The 18444-nt window shown below is 49.1% G+C and overlaps 1 protein-coding gene across 1 annotated transcript in view; it reads right to left on the bottom strand.

Annotated features, from left to right (window-relative positions):
• PGBD5 (piggyBac transposable element derived 5) overlaps nt 1-18444 on the bottom strand; it is a 106352-nt gene that overhangs the window by 27472 nt on the left and 60436 nt on the right. The window contains exons 2-3 of the mRNA XM_023191820.2: nt 10290-10717; nt 4365-4499 (exon numbers count right to left, since the gene is read on the bottom strand). Coding sequence (XP_023047588.1) covers nt 4365-4499; nt 10290-10717 — 563 coding nt within the window. The remainder of the gene's footprint in view (nt 1-4364; nt 4500-10289; nt 10718-18444) is intronic.

Below are 18444 nucleotides of genomic sequence, written 5' to 3'. Positions count from 1 at the left end.
TTATGTTATCTGCATTTTACCATCACAAAAACCTATGCTTGACAACAGAACCATGCCTCTCTTTTTATCCCTCACAACATATATTTCATTTCTTACCATTCCTCATATTAAAGTTGACCAAATTACCAAAGACCCGAAGATCCACGTGCGGTAAGCTACTTCGCAGAGCAACGTGAATGGCCTCATTTGACAGTTTCCACTGGCCTGGAGCACTGCAGGTTAGCAGCTTCGCCTACTCTTTTCCAAGTGCTGGGTGCTTGGGGAAACATCAAAACGCACATTTTGGATCCAAAGACTTTTGAGATAAGCAGTTCTGCAGGACAGCCCTACAAATGTCAAGTGGGAGATGAAGCCCGCACATCTGAACCAGTGCCTCTTTTCAGAGATTGCTGGAAGAAGACTAGGAAGAGGAATGTGAGGACAGATAAGCAAGACCAGGTTTCAGAGCGGGATGGCATTTGCGGGTGGTGTCACTCACACTCTGCAGTAAAGCTGTGTCTGTTTCTCATCTGATTACTTATTTCTCCTCAAAACTTCTTACTGTTTGCTTCCTGCATTCTCAGCAACACAGGCTATTAGCACCTTACTTTTCAGAACTATAGTTAACTTAATCTCTTCCTCTCACTTCTATCCTACCACAGGCCTCCCTATATTCTCTTAAATTATTTAAGATCTTTAACCACTTTCACAAAATACTTCCCTTCAAATGAATTCAAGAGCATTACACCTATAAAAATATACTAATATATTAGAGCTCTTCTAAACACCATTATTCTAAACACCATTATTATTATTTTTGCCCAATTGTTAGTTTCTTCCTTCTCATCCAAAAGCCCTTGTGGGGATCAACTGACTATGCCTGAGGCCCTGATGATCTGAGCTGGCTGTACTGAGTTCCCACTCAGCTTTCCCATGGACCTTTTCTGGGACCACTGGCCAATCTGGAACTCCTTTTTCTCACTCACCCCTTCATCTAGAATCTTTGAAGTGGAGCTCATCCCACAGTGGCCCCGCCTGTCTGAAGAATGCAGTCGAGCCAGTCAAAGGCTCAGGGTCTTGGCAGGATGAAACTGCAAAGCTGGGGCAACAATGTCTATGCATAATTTGGGCTCTCCTGGAACATACCTGGACAGCCACTGCCCCTTCAACACTTCATCTTGGTCCACATTAGATGGTGGCTGGAAGAAAGTTATCTGGTCAGCTGTGCAGACCTAACTGATAAGGCTCCTGGGTCAATTAGAGTGGGTCTCAAACCACCACAAAATCGATATGCCATGTAATAAACATTTACTAAGCTCCCAGGTTTTCAGGACCCAGGTGATCCATCCTGGTCATTTTCTCATGGCCAGGGCAGAGAAGCCAATAGAGGAGAGGTATGTACTTGCCCCTTCCAATCTTTTCACGTACCACAGCTGCCTGCATCCTACGGGCCAAAGCCAACCTCAGAAACAGGAAGGCGTGTGCAGCACAGCACAGCACAGTGGGAGATGACCCTTAATATGGCCAGCTGCAACTGAGCTTCTCCGCTAACTCAGGAGAGCTCAATGCATCTGAGGAACTACAATGAAGAAAATGGCCTGTGTACAGAACCTCACATATGACATTTACAAAGAAGAGAATCATAGAATGGCAATAGAAGGGACCTCACTGGTTACCTAATTCCATCCCTTTAGTTTCTAGATGACAACTCCATATTCCAGAGCAATGACTGAGCAGCTAGTTCACGTGGGAGGTAAATGCAAGAGCAGGGGCTGTGGATGCCTTGGGGATGGATAAGGGAAGAGGCAGGTCGAGGCCCAGGGGAGAAGCCAGCTCTGCACTGACCAGCTGCCTGGCAGGTAACCCCTGTGAGCCAAAGTCACCTCATGTAAGAAATGGGATCAATACTGCCTGCTCTCTATGTCTGACAAGGCTGTGGGGAGGATCAGGAACCGCGGGTGTGAAAGCTCTGACGGTGTAAGGTATTGTTCGGCCCCAGGGCTGTGCTTGCCCAGGCTGCTGACCTTCAAAAGCTGTCAAACCAAGATTAGCACCTGGAGAACCAAGAAAAGGGACAGGACACTATAAAAACAACTGTCCCCAGGCCACGTGGCTCCTCCTCTGCCTCTCCTGGCTCCTCACAGGCAGAGATGTCCTTTCCCTGCTCTGTGCCTGCCACAGGCACCTTCAGCTGGACCCAGGAACAAAGAGAGGGACTGCGGGGGCTGAGAAAGTTCTCATGCCAGTCCTGTCACAGCACAGCCTGAAACTGCCAGGTAATTAATTGCCTCCTTGGCTCCGTACTTCTGAGCACGTTTTGAGGGCTGCCCCTGGCAATGGTGGAAGCTACACTGCTTTTGACTGGGAGTTGTCAGCTTCAATTCTGGCTTTTAAAAACAAATCTTGACATTGCTGCAAAACCTCCTAGAATCAAGAGTTTTAGAAATGAAAGGAAACTTCAAGGTACCAACCCAAACTTCCTACATTTTAGATGTCGGTTTTAGAGATTTTATAAAATTGGGAACGAATCTGAACTGAGAGAGAGAGATCTGTGGCCTTTTCTGGTGACAGATGTGATTTCTAGCTCCTCACTAACTGTAGAAGGAGAAAGAAGTGGTGCCAGACGCACACAGGATCCACATGTAAACATCTGTTCCAAAGCCACACAGGGCCAACATGGTAGCTCTTGTCTGTAACCCCAGCACTGTGGGAGGCTGAGGCAGGATGACCACTTGAGCCCAGGAGTTTAAGATCAGCCTGGGCAACACAGTGAGACTCCATCTCTACCAAAATGAAAATAAAAACAAATCAGCCAGGAATGGTGTCACACGTCCATGGTCCCAGCTACCTGAGAGGCTGAGGTGACCGGATCGCTTGAACCCGGGAGGTTGAGGGCGAAGTAAACCATGATCATGCTGCTTTACTTCAGTCTGGGTGACAGAGTGAGACCTGGTCTCAAACAAACAAAAACACCAAACCAAACAAAAAAGCTACCTAGGCAGACCTCAAGGACAGCAGGACCATGTCTGCATATCCCAATGCCTGGCACAACGTGTGCAGGTAGCAGGTGCCCAATAAACATTTACTGAAAGAATGAATGAATGTCCCTTTGGAAAGTTTATATAAAATGAATCCGATGCACCTGTACCCTATGGGAGTATCATCACAAAAGGTGCTGCAGAGATGGCAGAGGACTCTGGAGAATGTCAGGGGACAAGGAGCTGAGGCTGCACCTCCAGGAGTGAGGGAATTCTGCTCTGGGATAGGTCCAGTCTGGCGAGACCCCAAACAATGCCTATGCACAAGCAGAGCCCCAGAGTCTGGCTTGAGATTCTGGCCCCAACTCAAACTGAAGGTCCCTCAGACCTGCAGACGGAGCCGAGATGGTGCTTTGGAGGGAAGACATTTTTCTGGAGCAAGTACACTTTCCCCACTGTGGTTCTGGAGTGGATGTGGGGAGGAGATGTTCGCTGGAATCTTCCTACGAATCCTGCTCTAGTTCAGGGAAAGATGGAAGTGCAAAAACCCTGTGCCGTGGGGCCTGGAGATGCGGTCAAGCAAGGGCAGCGAGTGAGCGTGCGGTCAGCTGTCACCACAGGGCTGGTCTGCCTGTCTGATGAGAGAAGGTGTCACTGCGCAGCACGGATGAAAAGCTAGGCAGGGAGATGTCACCTAGGCAACACATTCTGGTGTTTATCTGTCCTCATCATCTCCCTTTGTGTACCCTACTGCTCCTGGCAGCTCAACCTCGGATGCTTTTCCTGGGAGTATCATCACAAAAAGCAGAGCTCAGGCACCTCTTGTAAAACATGCACCCATGTTGGCCACGCTGGTTCCCAGGGCCGATGACTCGGGCACATGCTCCTGGGGAAGGTTATTCACAGTTTCGCCAGCAGGCTGTTGGTGGTGGTCTGTGAAGAAGGCATCCTGGAAACAGGAAGGATGGGCAGATACCTGGTGGGAGTGGGGAGGCCTCCTGGGACAGCCTTAAGTTTCAAAGCCACGAGTCCATAAGTCTTGAGGGATAGCCTCCAGGGAGATGGTAGTCACCTCATATGACCCACTGTTTGGGTGACACTTCTAGCCAACATTGCTAGGGACTGAGCCTTGATGAGTCATTTACCCAGATGGGCTTGAGTCTGGAGGAAGAATGTGCAGGGAACAGGGCCAGGTGTGGCAGCAGCCTCTCCAGGGCTGGCTACCCGCTGCCTCGGGGAGGAGGGAGCAGCCCAGCCCTGGCCTCTGCAGGAGCATCTGGGTGGACTTGGACACACAGTGAAAACGGTATGTGAGTAAGTTCTTGGGTACCAGACGAGCCCAAGTTCCCCCAATTTGCTTCCCCGACCCTCTTCGCCGACCCTCCTCGGACTCAGCCCAGGGCTCACCTGGATGATGAAGCCAGTGGAAGAACACTGTCTGACCCAGAGGCTGAATTTCCGCTTTTTCCTCTTTCGCAGCTCCCGCTCTGTGCAGGTGGCAATGAATACAGGATCCTCATCGATCAGGGGTTCATGTAGCACCTGCCAGGAGGGAAAAAGCGGAGGCTCTCACGGAAGGCAGCACGAGCTTGAGGGCTCATCAGATTGGAGCTCAAAATCAGCCTCTGCCTTTGAGCAGCTCTGTGACCTTAACTAAGTTACTTTACCTCTCTGATCCTGACTCTTCTTATCTATAGGAGGGTAGTATCATTATCTACACTACTGTTTCTAGAAAGGATGCAGTAAGAAAGGATTCAGTAAGATTCATGCAAAATTGCACCAGCCCTGATACACAGAAGATATTTCACCAATGGAATTTATTATTATTGTTATTATTGGCCTAAGGTCCCTTGTCCCGACTCTCATTTGGTTGAGGGATCTCTGGTACAGGTCTTGTGTCCTCTGACTAGACATGCCTGGTGATGGGCACCCACTTCTTTTCATGGAAGCCCCTTCCACTCACGGAAAGCTCCAACTGCTAAAAAAGTCTTTCACTGATCCACAATTTATCCATATTTAACTTAAACCTAAGGATGTGACTTCTGTCCAGTGAGAAACAAAGAAAAAAATGTTTTTGTTTTTTTTTTTGGATTTTCAAGACAGCCCTCGTGTCAGCCCACAACCTCCTTCTTCCAGGCGGAACCTCCTCTTTTAATAAATCATTCATCAAATGACCCAGTTCCCTGTTGGCCTGTTGCAACGCACAGCCTCTGGCTCTCCTCTGGCTTGTCATGTCCTTTCTGACAAGATTCCCAAGGCAATTTTAAAACTTATTTCCTCTATTTCAACTTTTTGATAACATGATTATATGACTTTTCCCAATGATAAGACAATAAAGAAAAAAGAAATGGCATAATAAAAATAAGCTCCAAGGAGTGGCCATAGATCTGCTTCTTCAAGGTAAAGTTCTTTTGGGAGGCTTTAGGGTAAATTTTAGGGATGTGCTACACTTCCCTCCCTGATCTCAACTCAAACTTAATTAAGAATTAGAGTGTGCATCTGTAGGGAACAGAAATGGAAGAGTGCAGGCAATGATTCCCAGAACTCTACACGATGCCCTAGATCAGGGGTCAGACAAATTACTGCCTAGTCTGGCCCACGTCTGTCTTTGTAAATAAAGTTTTATTGGAACACTGCCATGCTCATTTGTTTACATATTGTCTGTGGCTGCTTTGGGGCTATAATAGCACAACTGACAACATGCAACATCAGTCACACAACCCACACAAAGTCTAAAATACTTACCGTCTGGCTATTTACAGAAAAAGTTTCAACAAACTAGTCACCTGAGCATCCTGCTAAAATGTGGACTGTGATTCAGTGAGGCCGGGCCTGAGACTGTGTGTTCCCAACAAGCTCCCAGGTGATGGCAGAAAAAGGTCTTCCAAGGACGGAACGGAGGATGATATTTACCACGTGTGATGTGGACAATATCCTTCCATTCTTCTAGGAATGGAAGATGGGCGGAGGTTGAATGCAAACTGAAAGCACAGGTACCTTGCATTCAATTTTTGAAAAGTGACAGCCCTGCATTGTTCAGTCTTAGCAGTGCATACCCGCCTCCTCAGTTTTTCTACAAAAGGACACATGGGGACATCACATGTGGTCTCCCCCGTCTTGTGAAGGGGAAGGCTGGGAGGCTGGCCTGGCTGCAACATCTCCCCTGGCCCTCACGCCTGGCTTCTTGCACTCGCTGGCTCTTTGTAGATCATTAAACATTCAAAGCCCCATTTGGAATTATTCAAGTGCAATGGACAAGTCCTCCACACAGTAGGAGAATGGGAGCAGATGGAGAAGGGAAAAGATGGCATAAAAAAGCCCTCTGCCTGTCCTTTCCCTGCCCAATGATCCTTGCCGAAGACGTGCATCCTACTCTGTCCTCGGAGGCCACAGAAAATGAAAATTGCCCTCTCTCATTCTCTTCAGAAAGAGAGTACACCTCTGTTCCACTTGCATTGAACATATGATCAGTTGCAAATTTATATTTAATCACATGCCTCATCAAAGCAAAAGGGCCAGCAAGAATTGCTGACCCTCAATGATCTTTTTTCTTTTCTACCATCATTAAATGAATTCTGAATGTGTCATGACTAAATGCAGCACAGAACAGCATGCTCCCCAAAGCTCCAAAAACTTTGCCTGCCAGAAAAACCACTTGCTTCTCCTCCAGGTTACAGACTGGTCAGCATTTCTCTGTTACACAACTGTATCTGCTGAGCCTCCTCCTGTGCTTGACAAGCGTGGTTTGAGGTGTGGAGGGTGGTTATGTATGGTAGGGGAAAGACAAAACATCTATTTATTGATTTGCATAATCCCTCCCCGAAAATATTTCTCTAATTAATCTGGCTCCAGTTTTGAGGAGATGCAGTGTCTCCCCATTTTTATTTGTGTAGAAACACACACACACACATCAGCTGCTTTGGTTACTGCTAGATTCTGGGAATCCCCTGAAGACTCTAAGACCAAACTCAGACCAAAGGGTCACAGCTGCTGGAATAAAAAGGCTCCCAAGACTGCAGGCTGGAGGGTGTGAGTGAGCTGAGTGTGTGAGGTGAGTGTGCTGTGTGTTTGGAGTGCAGCCCCGAGGGATGGTGTAAGGGACGGGTGCAGAATGATTCCTGGGATTCTGATCCATACACATGCCTGATGAGGGCCATGGGAAGAGAACTGTTCCAACTGGTGTCTGCAGGCAGAGAGGAAGACCCTCCCAGAAAGCCCTGAGGCTTACAAGCAGATCATTGCCTCTCTGTGAGCTGAATGTTCCAGGGTCCAACAGGGATTTTCACAGAGCAGGAAAGCTAGGAATCCAAGGCTCCTTTAGAGCCTGCAGCTTCTCCAATCAAGGATCAGGACAAGAAGCCTCTTCCTTCTTTAAGTGGCAGACGTGTCTCTGAGAGGAGCATAAATGCAGGAGCCGAGCAGGGCGGGCCAATGCTGGCACCCCGGGGAATGACAAGGCCTGCAAACCCCTGGGAGAGCCAGGCCCACCCAAACTGGAAAGCCCGGGGCATCCTCAGCAGATGGGGCAGGCTGCTGCTCCAGGGAATGGAGGGGACAGGTGATGTACGGGAAGCCCCAGGAAGCATGAAGTTCTGGTCGTAGTAAACACCCAACCGTACTCTGGTTATGATTTCATCTCCTTTGACTTACCCTGCTCCACACCTACTGACAAGGAGCTGGTGCAACAGGCTGCATGGCACCAGTCAACCCTTTGACTCTCCCGAGCCTCACGCCCCAGGCTGTATGATGGGGTGTGCTGGGTGTTCTCTGTTTGCCCCCCAGGGTCACTTTCCATCCTGCAGACCCTGCGCTGAGGCCTGGAGGTCAGCCTCTTATAAACTATCCCACCCAGCTTCTTTGCCCCTAGTTTCTGGCTTGCTCAGCCAAGTGGGAGTCATCAGAAAGAGGCCGGAGAGCAAGGGAGTAAGGGGAGGGACCTACGATCAGCCCCTTCAACTTATTTCAAACTTATTTCCTCTATTTCAACTTTTTGATAACATGATTATATAACTTTTCCCAATGGTAAGACAATAAAGAAAAAAGAAATGGCATCATAAAAATAGGCTCCAAGGAGTGGCCATAGATCTGCTTCTTCAAGGTAAAGCTCTGCCCACCTGCCCTGAGGCCTCTCCCTGGGCTACGGCCTTCTCTGCTCCCTTCGGGTCTCCCCTAATGCTGATTGCGCCCCTAGCAACAGTCCCTGCATCAGCATCTCTTCGGCTGGACTTCTAGATAGAGCTCAGCATCTGTGTCCTGCTGGGATCCTCACTGCCACGTAGGAGTACTGAGTTGAAAACGTAGCAAGAAGAAAATGTAATTTCCCATATATAGTAAAATAAAAACAAAATGCAAAGTAATAGAAGGAGAGGAAAATGAGTCTGAGGAGAGGGAGGAGGAAGAGGTGGAAAAGTGAAAGCAAAAGTAAAGGGGAAAAAGTCCTAAACATGACCTGAGAGCCCCTCCCCAGATTAAGCCTCATCTCAGGCCCTGCTTCTGCAAGCCTCATCACCTGGAAGCAAATACAAGCAGTGAGCGGCAGAATAACACGATCATCCTTCTAGGCTCTCCCTGTTCCTGTTAACCCAGCACTGCCCATCTGAGCCATGTGCTAAGGAGGGCAGAGTTGCTCCCTTGGACACCTGCCTACCTGCCCACCTGCAGTCCAGCCACTGCCCACCCAGCCGGGCTCAGCAACGCTGCTGGGCCTCCCCTCAGGGTATCTATGCCTGGGAGCTGCAGAGAGGCGAGCCCACCAATCTCAGAATTCCTAGTGGGCGCTGCAGTGTGTCAGAGAGGCGGAGCGCTCACCCTGGACTTACATTACAGATACCTCTTGACAGATACTTAGGCACAGCGTGCACAGAGCCTTCTGCAGCACCTCTCCAAATGTTGGACCCCAGCATGGTCTGACTGTGTTATTTTTCTCTTGCATCCAGGCAACTGTCTCTCATTTGCTTCATTTTCAACCAAGCAAGTATTTAGTGAAAGAAAAGGTAATGTGCTCAGGCCCGTCCTTGGGCCTATCACAGGGCCTGTTATAGGGCAGGGCTCATGTCCTCGCAAGTCTCCGCTTCTTGTTAGGAAGGTAAATGACACACTGGAGGATGAGGCGCAGAGGCATCTGGCTGCCCCGTCAATTACTGGGGGGAATTCAGATAACAGGGAATCCACGTGGGACTGTGGGCCTTACACGGGCCCTGGAGAGTGGATGCATTTGCAAAGCAGAGAGAAGAAGGCAAGGTGTTCCAGGGGCCAGAAGACACGCTGCAAACACTCGGAAATCGTAACGAGCCTAACATGTTCACCAGACAGTGGGGAGAATGATCCAGAGAGAATGGAAGGCTCCAATAGACATGAAATAGGGTACTACCTTCCCCACAAAAACCCTGTGATTTTCAGCTGTGTGTGGGGAAGGCACGCTATAGAGAGAGAGAGGACCTACAGGAGAACGTCAACAAGAATTGGAGGTTTATTTAGAAGAGCCTTAGAAGCAGCACAGGACAGAGATGTGCGATGGGTCTTTAAACATATACATAAAATTGAACTGAACTGCTGCTGCCACACAGACCAAGTCAAAGGGAATGGGGCCCACATGGGCCAAGAACTTCCTGGTTCGGGTTACAGACATCTCTGGAAATTAGCCATCTCATCGGTTTGCTAGACCAGCAGGGCAATTTTTGAGGAAGATTCTGGAGTTCTGTCTCCCCAGGGCCAGGTGCTATTGTCCCAGGTGCAAGTGGGTACCAGTGGAAGGCAGGGAGGGGCTCGGGAGCTGAGAGTAGGCAGAACCTTTTCTTCTGGAATTGGTTGGGGAAAGTATTAGGGAATCAGACCAGTGATGCCCGGAACTCTGCCAAACCCTCATCCAAGGACTCTGGCTCTGCTATGTGTGGCCATAAGCAACCCCTGATAGTCTGAAGAATGGTTCTAATTCCAGGCTCACTCCCTCTGCCACCCAGGACACTTCTAGCCACTTTTCATCGCCAACAGGTGAGGTCATTCTCAGAGAGTATGACAATAAAATTAATATTCACCTGAGCAAAACATCATTTGGAAAGTGTAATTAAATGAAGGATAGGGAGAAAAGAGGAGGAAGACTGCCTCTTAGAGCAAAACACTGAATTCCGACTTCTCTGAGGGCTGAAGCTATTATTACTACCCCTTCCGATCTCATTTGGATTAACGGAATGGAAGAATAGCAGAGGTGACCTTGAAGTGAACTCAGAGGGCAGGCAGGGCAGGAAGGACACCCCAAAGTCCTGCTGACAGACAAGGCTAGGCTGAGAGAGCCAGGACATCTGGCCGAGCTCTTACCTCCTGCGCGGGCCTCACCTGGGTTTGGGAAGGCCTGAAGGCAGAGTCGAAGCTGTTCTGCAGTGAGTCGAGGAAGGGCTGGACCTTGTAGAGCCCGTGCGTGGTCTGGCTGGAGCGGAAGGCCACGACGTGGAAGTACTTGAGGATCTTCTCGAAGCGGGCCTGGCTCATGACGAGGGCGAGGCTGCGGTTGCTGTAGAAGCCGCCGCTCCAGATGCTGAGGACGGACTCACAGTGGGAGATGCTGGTGGAGATCATGTAGCCCAGGAACGCCTTCATCTCCGTCAGCGTCACCTCCACCCAGGCTCCGTCGCTCCCAAACCGCTCCTGGAACTTCTTGGCATACATGTTTGTCTGCACCACCATGTTCTTGAGGACATTGTCTGGGACAAAGAGCTGGAAGAAGTCCACGGCACTGGCGCTGGGGGGCATCTTTCGGGTGGGACCTGAAACCCAAAGCCAGGCGGAGCGTTCCTTAGGACGGCCACTACACCGTGACTCAACACGAGAACGGCTGCATTTCCTATCCCTGGGTCCCTGCCCTAGTGCCCTCGCTGCCTCCAATGCTACCGTCTTCCCCTCCAACCTTCCAGAAGCTGCTGCAACCACCCGACAGTGCTGGCTCCCGCAGCTTTTGTATCCCCCTTTGCTCCAAAACAGCCGGCTCTCCTGCTCTCTGTGTGGGAGCGCAGCTCCTCCCAGACACCACGGGAACGAATGGCGGGAACGAATGGCCCCGACATCCGGAGCGCAAGGTGCAGCCTGCATCTCCACACCAGACCCGACAACAGCCCTCGGGGGGCGCAGTCGCGTCCCTGCTCTCCAGAACCCATGTAGCACAGAACCCGTGTCGGTCTGGGGAGTTTCACACACTCGGGGCACAAGCCGAGTCTTAACTAGAGATGTACACACACACATAAATGTGTATGTTTAGAGATATATATCGTATAAATGTATATATCAACATATAAGTCTTAAAATTAAAATATGCATATTTATACATATAAATTAAAAGCACCGTCTGCCAGTCTGGGGTACTTCTCTGTACAAGGAAGGAAGCATGCATATGCATACATATATGTACACATACATACATGTACACACACATATACACATACATACATATGCAGACACACACATATACACATATATGCATTTAAAAATACAGATACTACAAATACATCGATGTATAAATATGTTTATGTATATAACAATTAAAAACAAAAGGTACTCCCAACACTCCCCCTAGACAGCAGAGAACAGCCCCTCCTGTTCCCACCACACCATCACACGGGGCTCCTTCCTCCCCTGCAGATGCCATGCTTTCCCTGGGAATGGGGGGCAGAATGCAAGTTCTTACAAATCTGGCACATTCGCTAAATACTGATCTGAAGAGAAAGGGACACATAAGGGCAGGGAGAAGATGCAAAGACACGTGGAGTTTCTAATACAGGGGCGTGGCTACGGCTTTCTGCCTTTCATTTTCTGGTAAGTTGAAGCGGTTTTGTAAGTAAAACGCTTTCACCACTTGGGGCCTGAAAAATTCCACCTAGGAAAAAGCAGTTTTCATAAAGCATTCCCTATGCAGTAACTCTGTGGTGACTACGGACTAAATCTGAAAGGGCTTATTTAGATAATTTCACATATAGGATAAAACCTCACAATTTTTGACGAATACAGCCCTTTGAATACACACACACATACACACACACACCAGGATGTTTCAGTCAACAATGAACTGCATATAGGATGGTGGTTCCATATAATGATAATACGGTACTTTTCCCATACCTTTTCTATGTTTAGATATGTTTGGATGCACAAATACTTACCATTATGTTACACTTGCCTATTGTACTGTATTCACTAGTCACATGCTGCACAGGTTTGTAGTCTAGGAGCCACAGGCTATGCCATGTAGTGTAGGTATGTAGGAGGCTGTGCCATGTAGGTTTGTAAAATAAATTCCATGATGTCTGCACAACAAAATTACCTAATGATGCATTTCTCAGAATGTATCCCTGTCATTAAGTGAAGCATGACTCTGCGTGTGTGTACAGACATACATTTTTAAAGAGCTATGGCTTACAATTCTATGTAGTAACCTAAGGTACACTAACTATATGTAGAGATTTGTAGGACACAAAATTTGCTTCTATTGCATCTGTATATCGATTTTTCTTTTCTTTTTTTTTTTTTTTGAGATGGAGTCTCTGTTGCCCAGGCTGGAGGGCAGTGGTGCAATCTCAGCTCACTGAAACCTCCACCTCCCGGGTTCAAGCGATTCTCCTGCCTCAGCCTCCTGAGTAGTGGGATTACAGATGCCCACCACCACGCCTGGCTAATTGTTGTATTTTAGAGAGAGACAGGATTTTAGTAGAGACAGGGTTTTGCCTATCTCTGGCCAGGCTGGTCTCGAACTTCTGACCTCAAGAGACTGTCCTGCCTCGGCCTCCCAAAGTGCTGGGATTATAGGCGTGAGCCATTGCACCCCACCTGTATATCAATTTCTAACAAAAGTTGTTCTCATTCTTCAGATTTTAATCACCACTCTCTCCAACCTTCCTTTATTACTGATTTAGTTTCTGAAAAACAAGTTTCTGCAGAAAAATAAAGGAGATAATGTGCATGAGACAGCCCAAGTTTTAGAATCAGATTGATGGATCTGGGGCTCTGACACCTGAAATTTACTTCTAGCTAACTGCACAGTCTTAGAGGAATTGCTTAAACCCTCCTAGCTCTAGTTTTCCTGTAGAAATGGACACAGAAATACCTACTCTGAAAGGCTGTCATGCAGCGTGAAATAAATGAGATCATGTGAATAATGCACCTCGCCTGGTGCCTGGCCCTAAGGGAGGTTCCCGAGGCTTGGTAACTTTTATCGAGATATCATCAACAGAAATGCATTGACAGCCAGGCCGAGGGTTTTTCAAGGAAGACTCTGTCTGCATTTTACAGAAGCAACAGAGGCCTGAAGGATAAAGTGGCACCACATACATCACTTTCACCAACTGTTTTTTGGGCACCAAACAGGTCTTGGAGGAAGAGGCCTTGGCTGGCATGACGATGAGGCCAGTAAGAATGAGGGCTGATTCTGCAGGTGCAGCCTGAAGCTCCACACCTACTCCTAATGAAAATCATTTTATTTCAGCACAGCCTTGCAGCCTCTGGTGGGTGCAGCCGTCAATTATTCAAGGATAGTGCTCAAAGAGGAGGAAAACCAGTATTTTAATTGCTACATCATGCTGACGAAGCAGAATGGAATTTTCTCTGCTTAAAGTTATGTTGAAAGTAATTTTGCCTCCCAGGTCATTTCAAAATGAAGTCACATGCAACCCCTGGCCTGGGCCAGCTGCTTCATGAAGATACTGGGAAGCGGCAGGCTCCCTCCTAACTGTTTGGTTTTGATTTATAAGCATTCTGTCCGGCCTCTTTGAGTTGCTGTGATTGCTGAGACTGGAAAAGTCCTGGCACAGGTGAATCATTGTGACCTGTGGAGGGAAGGAGGGAGGGAAGGCAGGAAAGAAATGCTATTCAGGAGTCAGTGATATGGTCTAGCTCTGTGTCCCCACCCAAATCTCATCTTGAATTGTAATCCCCACGTGTTGGGGAGGGACCTCATGGGAGGTGATGGGATCACGGGGGCGGGTCCCCCATGCTGTTCTTGTGACAGTGAGTCTCACCAGATCTGATGGTTTTATAAATGTCTGGCATTTCTCCTGCTTGCACTTCTCCTTCCTGCTGCTCTGTGAAGAAGGTGCCTTTCTTCCCCTTCCGCCATGATTGTTAGTTTCCTGAGGTCTTCCCAGCCATGCGGAACTGTGAGTTAATTACACCTCTTTTCTTTACAAAGTATTCAGTCTCAGGTATTTCTTCATAGCAGCGTGAGAATGGACTAATACAGCCACTCCTTTTCAACAAGTTAATAACAAGGACCATTTAACAATACGGCCCTGGCATGGGCAGCACCCCCAGCCAAGATAAGACTCGGATCTGTTTATGGAGAGCTTTCCCAGATATTACCCATGTAATCCTCACAACATCTACATGAGGCATCATCCCATTTGGCAACTGAGGGAACGGGACTTCAGAATTGGAAGGATGCAGCCCAAGGGCATCCACTCTAAGTGACTCACGGTTGGGGAGGCCTTCCTCCCAGGCCAGCCTGAGCGCACCTGCTGCGGTTATTAGCAGCAGCCCTTCTGTCCCATCTACGTGGCTCTCCTACACATGGTACCCACATACAACTGAAGTCATGGGATGGTCTTCCCATCCTCCTCCCTCTTCCAAACACAAAACTTCCCTCCGCCTCCACACTGCTCATGTGTTGCTGGGGATAACTCAGGATGAAAATGCATAGCTACAGTAACTCTGAAGCGGAATGGAGAACCCATGTGAGTTAAAAAAAAAAAACAAAGACAGAGTGGAATTGGGAAGGGGGGGGAGACCTAGAGGAGGAAGAGGTGCTGCTGCTTCGGTGTACCTCGGTGTCTGGGCTAGGGCGAAGGGTTCTGCGTGCTGATGGTGCCTTGCCAGACAAAACTCATTCTGCCATGTCCTTTCCTTCCCCCGCCCCACCAGGCAATTCGTGTCAAGGCACCCATCACACCACCTACCTCGGTTCCCCACTCCCTCAGACCCAGGGCAGCATGTATAGTGGCTTGGTAATGCCCAATCCCCCAAAGGGATCCCCTCTCTCCCTGTCCCCAAGAGAGGAAACACATTCCCTCTCCTCAGCAGTGACTAGAAAAGGAGATGTTCCATTTATAAAGGGGATTGTAACGCAGGGGCAATTAGGGAAACCACTCATTGAATGGGCATTTGAGCACCACATGGATCCTGAAGGTAGAAAGAAGTTAAGACTCGCTATTCCCTCGCCAGGAGCTGACCAGGTAGTTAAGAGGAGCAGGCAGCAGACAAGGATCCAGGCTTGGAGGAGAGCTGTGCCCACAAGAGGGGCCCCCAAACCCAGGCCTCAGGGGAGGCAGGATCCTAAAGGCTTCCTGGAGGCACTCCCTGAGATGGGCTTAAAAGGGTGACTGGTGAAAAGCCATCAGCCCCAGTGGGGAGTTTCGGGGTATTTCCAGCAGCGAGAACATCTCATGCAGAGGTCCTGTGGCCAGTGAGAATGCCTTGAATTTAGTGCAACTGAGCAGGAAGGGGAGTGGGTGGGGCTGGAGGCATCGGTGGGGCGTGAGGGCCTGGTCGCTGTCACAGGGCTCAGACTTGCCCAAGGGTGCGGGAAGCCAGTGAAGGGCTGTGAGCACCACGTGACCATGCTCTTGCAACTTCAGCAGGCTCACTCTGCTGCACAAGGGGTCGGGGGAGGATCTGGTGGCTGTTCCTGCAGTCAGGTGAGACCTGGCTGGGATTTAACTTCCTCCACCGGCTCCTTCACCTCCATGCTCTGAACTGAGCTTCCCTACAGGTGTGCAGGGCACGGGGAATGGATTATAGGGCGGCCAAGGCAGGCCCGTTGCCTCCATCCACAGCAGTCGCTGCCTCTGGCCTGGATGACAGGCCTTTGTGGAGGCTTACCGGGGAAGTCTGTGTCAGACCTGGACCGTGGCAAGCTCTTTCCCACCTCAGGGCCTGATCCTCCTGGAAGGAAGCCCTCTTGGGGCTCCAGCTTCATGAAGCATCACCCTCTGGGGGACCCTCTTGACCCCCAGGCCGGCTTCTTCATCTCAGCCCCGACTCGGTGCCTCTCCTTGGGTTTACCACAGTTCACAGCTGTTCCATCGGCCACTCATGCTCATTTTTGGTCTGCTTGTGTGGCCCGTTCCCTGACCCCAGCTAAAGTGTGAAGGCAGAGGTCAAGGCTGGTGTGTTCTGTGTCCTTGGAGCCTCGTATACAGCATGTCTACCTCTTACACCTGTTGACCATTGGATGACAAAGGGGAGGGGAGAGGCCTTGGCCCACCCAAGGGGAGGAGCATCTTTTCTCAGTTCAGTGGGAAGCATTGGGTCTCTAGGGCAACAGTCCCCGTGCTAATGCCTGGTGACAAGGTTACATCAGCCAGGGACACCTGTGCGTCTGGGGAGGCCTGAGTGGGTGGGCGGGACGAGGAGTGAAAGCACGGTGGGCACACCTCTCGGTCACATCCCCGAGGATGCCCACACCATCTAGGAAACCAAGTGGGGGTGGGCCTGCAGAGTCCCAGGTAAGAGATGGCCTGAGAATTCGGGACACACAACCTCTCTGCATTTCAGTTTCTTTATGATCAAGTGGGAACTGCCCCACAGTGGGTAAGAGGGTCACGTGACCTCACGCACACAGGCAAGATGGCAGCTCTGGGCCTTGGCAGTGCAGGTCCTGGGAGCCGCTCCTGCTCTCTCCCTTCATTCAGATCTGGAGGCCAGCTGAGCACCCCACAGGTGGGACTAATCCCCATCCTCACCCCATCAGGAAGAAAAGGGTGGCTCTGGACAGGCATGGTGGCTTATGCCTGTAATCCCAACACTTTAGGAGACTGAGGCAGGCAGATCACCTGAGGTCAGGAGTTCACAACCAGCCTGGCCAACATGATGAAACCCCGTCTTTACTAAAAATACAAAAACTAGCCTGGTGTGGTGGTGCACGCCTGTAGTCCCAGCTACTCGGGAGGCCCAGGGAGAACTGTTTGAATCTGGGAGGTGGAGGTTGCGGTGAGCCAAGATGGCACCACTGCACTCCAGCCTGGGCAACAGAGCAAGACTCCATCTCAAAAAAAAAAAAAAAAAAAAGGTGGCTTTATGTGCCTTCTAAACTGCAGCCTTTTAGAGCCTCAAGCACTGGTTTTGCAGGGGTTGGTGAAAAGGGCATTTTGCATACGCTAGTATTTTTTGGTTCAAACTGTCAGCCGTTTTGCGATACAGATAGAATCAATATTTTAAATGAAGGGCTTAAGAGGATGGAATCATTTATCTCCAGGCTAAATCAAACAGGTACAAAAATATAACAGGAATGTTCTACAACACCACAAAAATATTCCTATTATTTCAGACACAAAGTTACACTCTTATAAAAGGACAATGAAGGAAACAGCCAATCTCATTGTTTGCTCAATGCCAGCTGCAGCTGGTCCTTATCTTCAGCTAAAGTAATCACCATTTCTCTCGCATCCCTTTTTCCTTCCCCCATGTGGCTGAGATGAAGGACAAGCCTATTGTCTACTTAGTAAACACCTGGGGTTCAAGGCTCACCTGTAGAATTCAGCCACTCAGTCACTGAGTGCTTCAAAGACTTTTTCCCTTGTTCAACCTCTTTGCTCATGACTAAGTGACCAAAGTAAACAAACTTGATTCTCGGCTCTATCGGGGTATTCCCACAGTGGTAGGTGCCCTCGGGGTTGAGTCCTGCCTCACTTCCGGACACCACTGGGTTTGGCACCTTTCAATCTGGGTAGAAAGGTGAAATAACTTACACCTAATTCACTGGATGGCTGTGAGGAGTGTGAAGGCTTCCCCTTTCTGCATAGGTCTGACCTACATGCCTACGAATATTCCAAAACTATGTTCAGATTAGTGTTAACCTCCTAAATGGTATCTTCCAACCAAGGACATTTGAAGTGGCTAACCATTCCATAGAGCCCTTAGAAAACATGCAGAAACTGCCAGAAAACCCCAAGTACAGCTTCAGTTGCATAAATGTATCAAGCAGCAGGGCTTTCTTGTTAGGAATAGAGAAGACAAACTCTGCATGCATGCGCACGCACGTGCCTGTGCACTTGGAAGGTATTCCTCATGCTAACATAATACAGTGGTTGGCAAAGAAGTTAGCAATAAAAAGAAAATAGCTTTAGAATCAGCATCTGAGCTGAAGTTGTTCACAGGAAATATGAACCACAGAATAGTTCTATGGAGTCCCTAAAGGTTTAAATAAAAGCTAGTCAGGCATGGTGGCTCACACCTGTAATCCCAGCACTTTGGGAGGCCAAGGTGGGTGGATCACCTGAGGTCAGGAGTTCAAGACCAGCCTGGCCAACATGGTGAAATCCTGTAATACAAATACAAAAATTAGCTGGACGTGGTGGTACGTGCCAGTAGTCCCAGCTACTCAGGAGGCTGAGGCTGGAGAATTGCTTGCACCCGGGAGGTAGAAGTTGCAGTAAGCTAAGATCATGCCACTGTACTCCAGCCTGGGTGACAGGAAGAGACTCTATGTCTCAAAAAAAAAAAAAAAAAAAAAAAA

Source organism: Piliocolobus tephrosceles, chromosome 1 (genome assembly GCF_002776525.5).
Source record: "Piliocolobus tephrosceles isolate RC106 chromosome 1, ASM277652v3, whole genome shotgun sequence".
Taxonomy (NCBI): Eukaryota; Metazoa; Chordata; class Mammalia; order Primates; family Cercopithecidae; genus Piliocolobus; species Piliocolobus tephrosceles.
The sequence above is the reverse complement of the archived record's forward strand: the minus strand, read 5'-3'. Positions and strand labels throughout refer to the sequence as shown.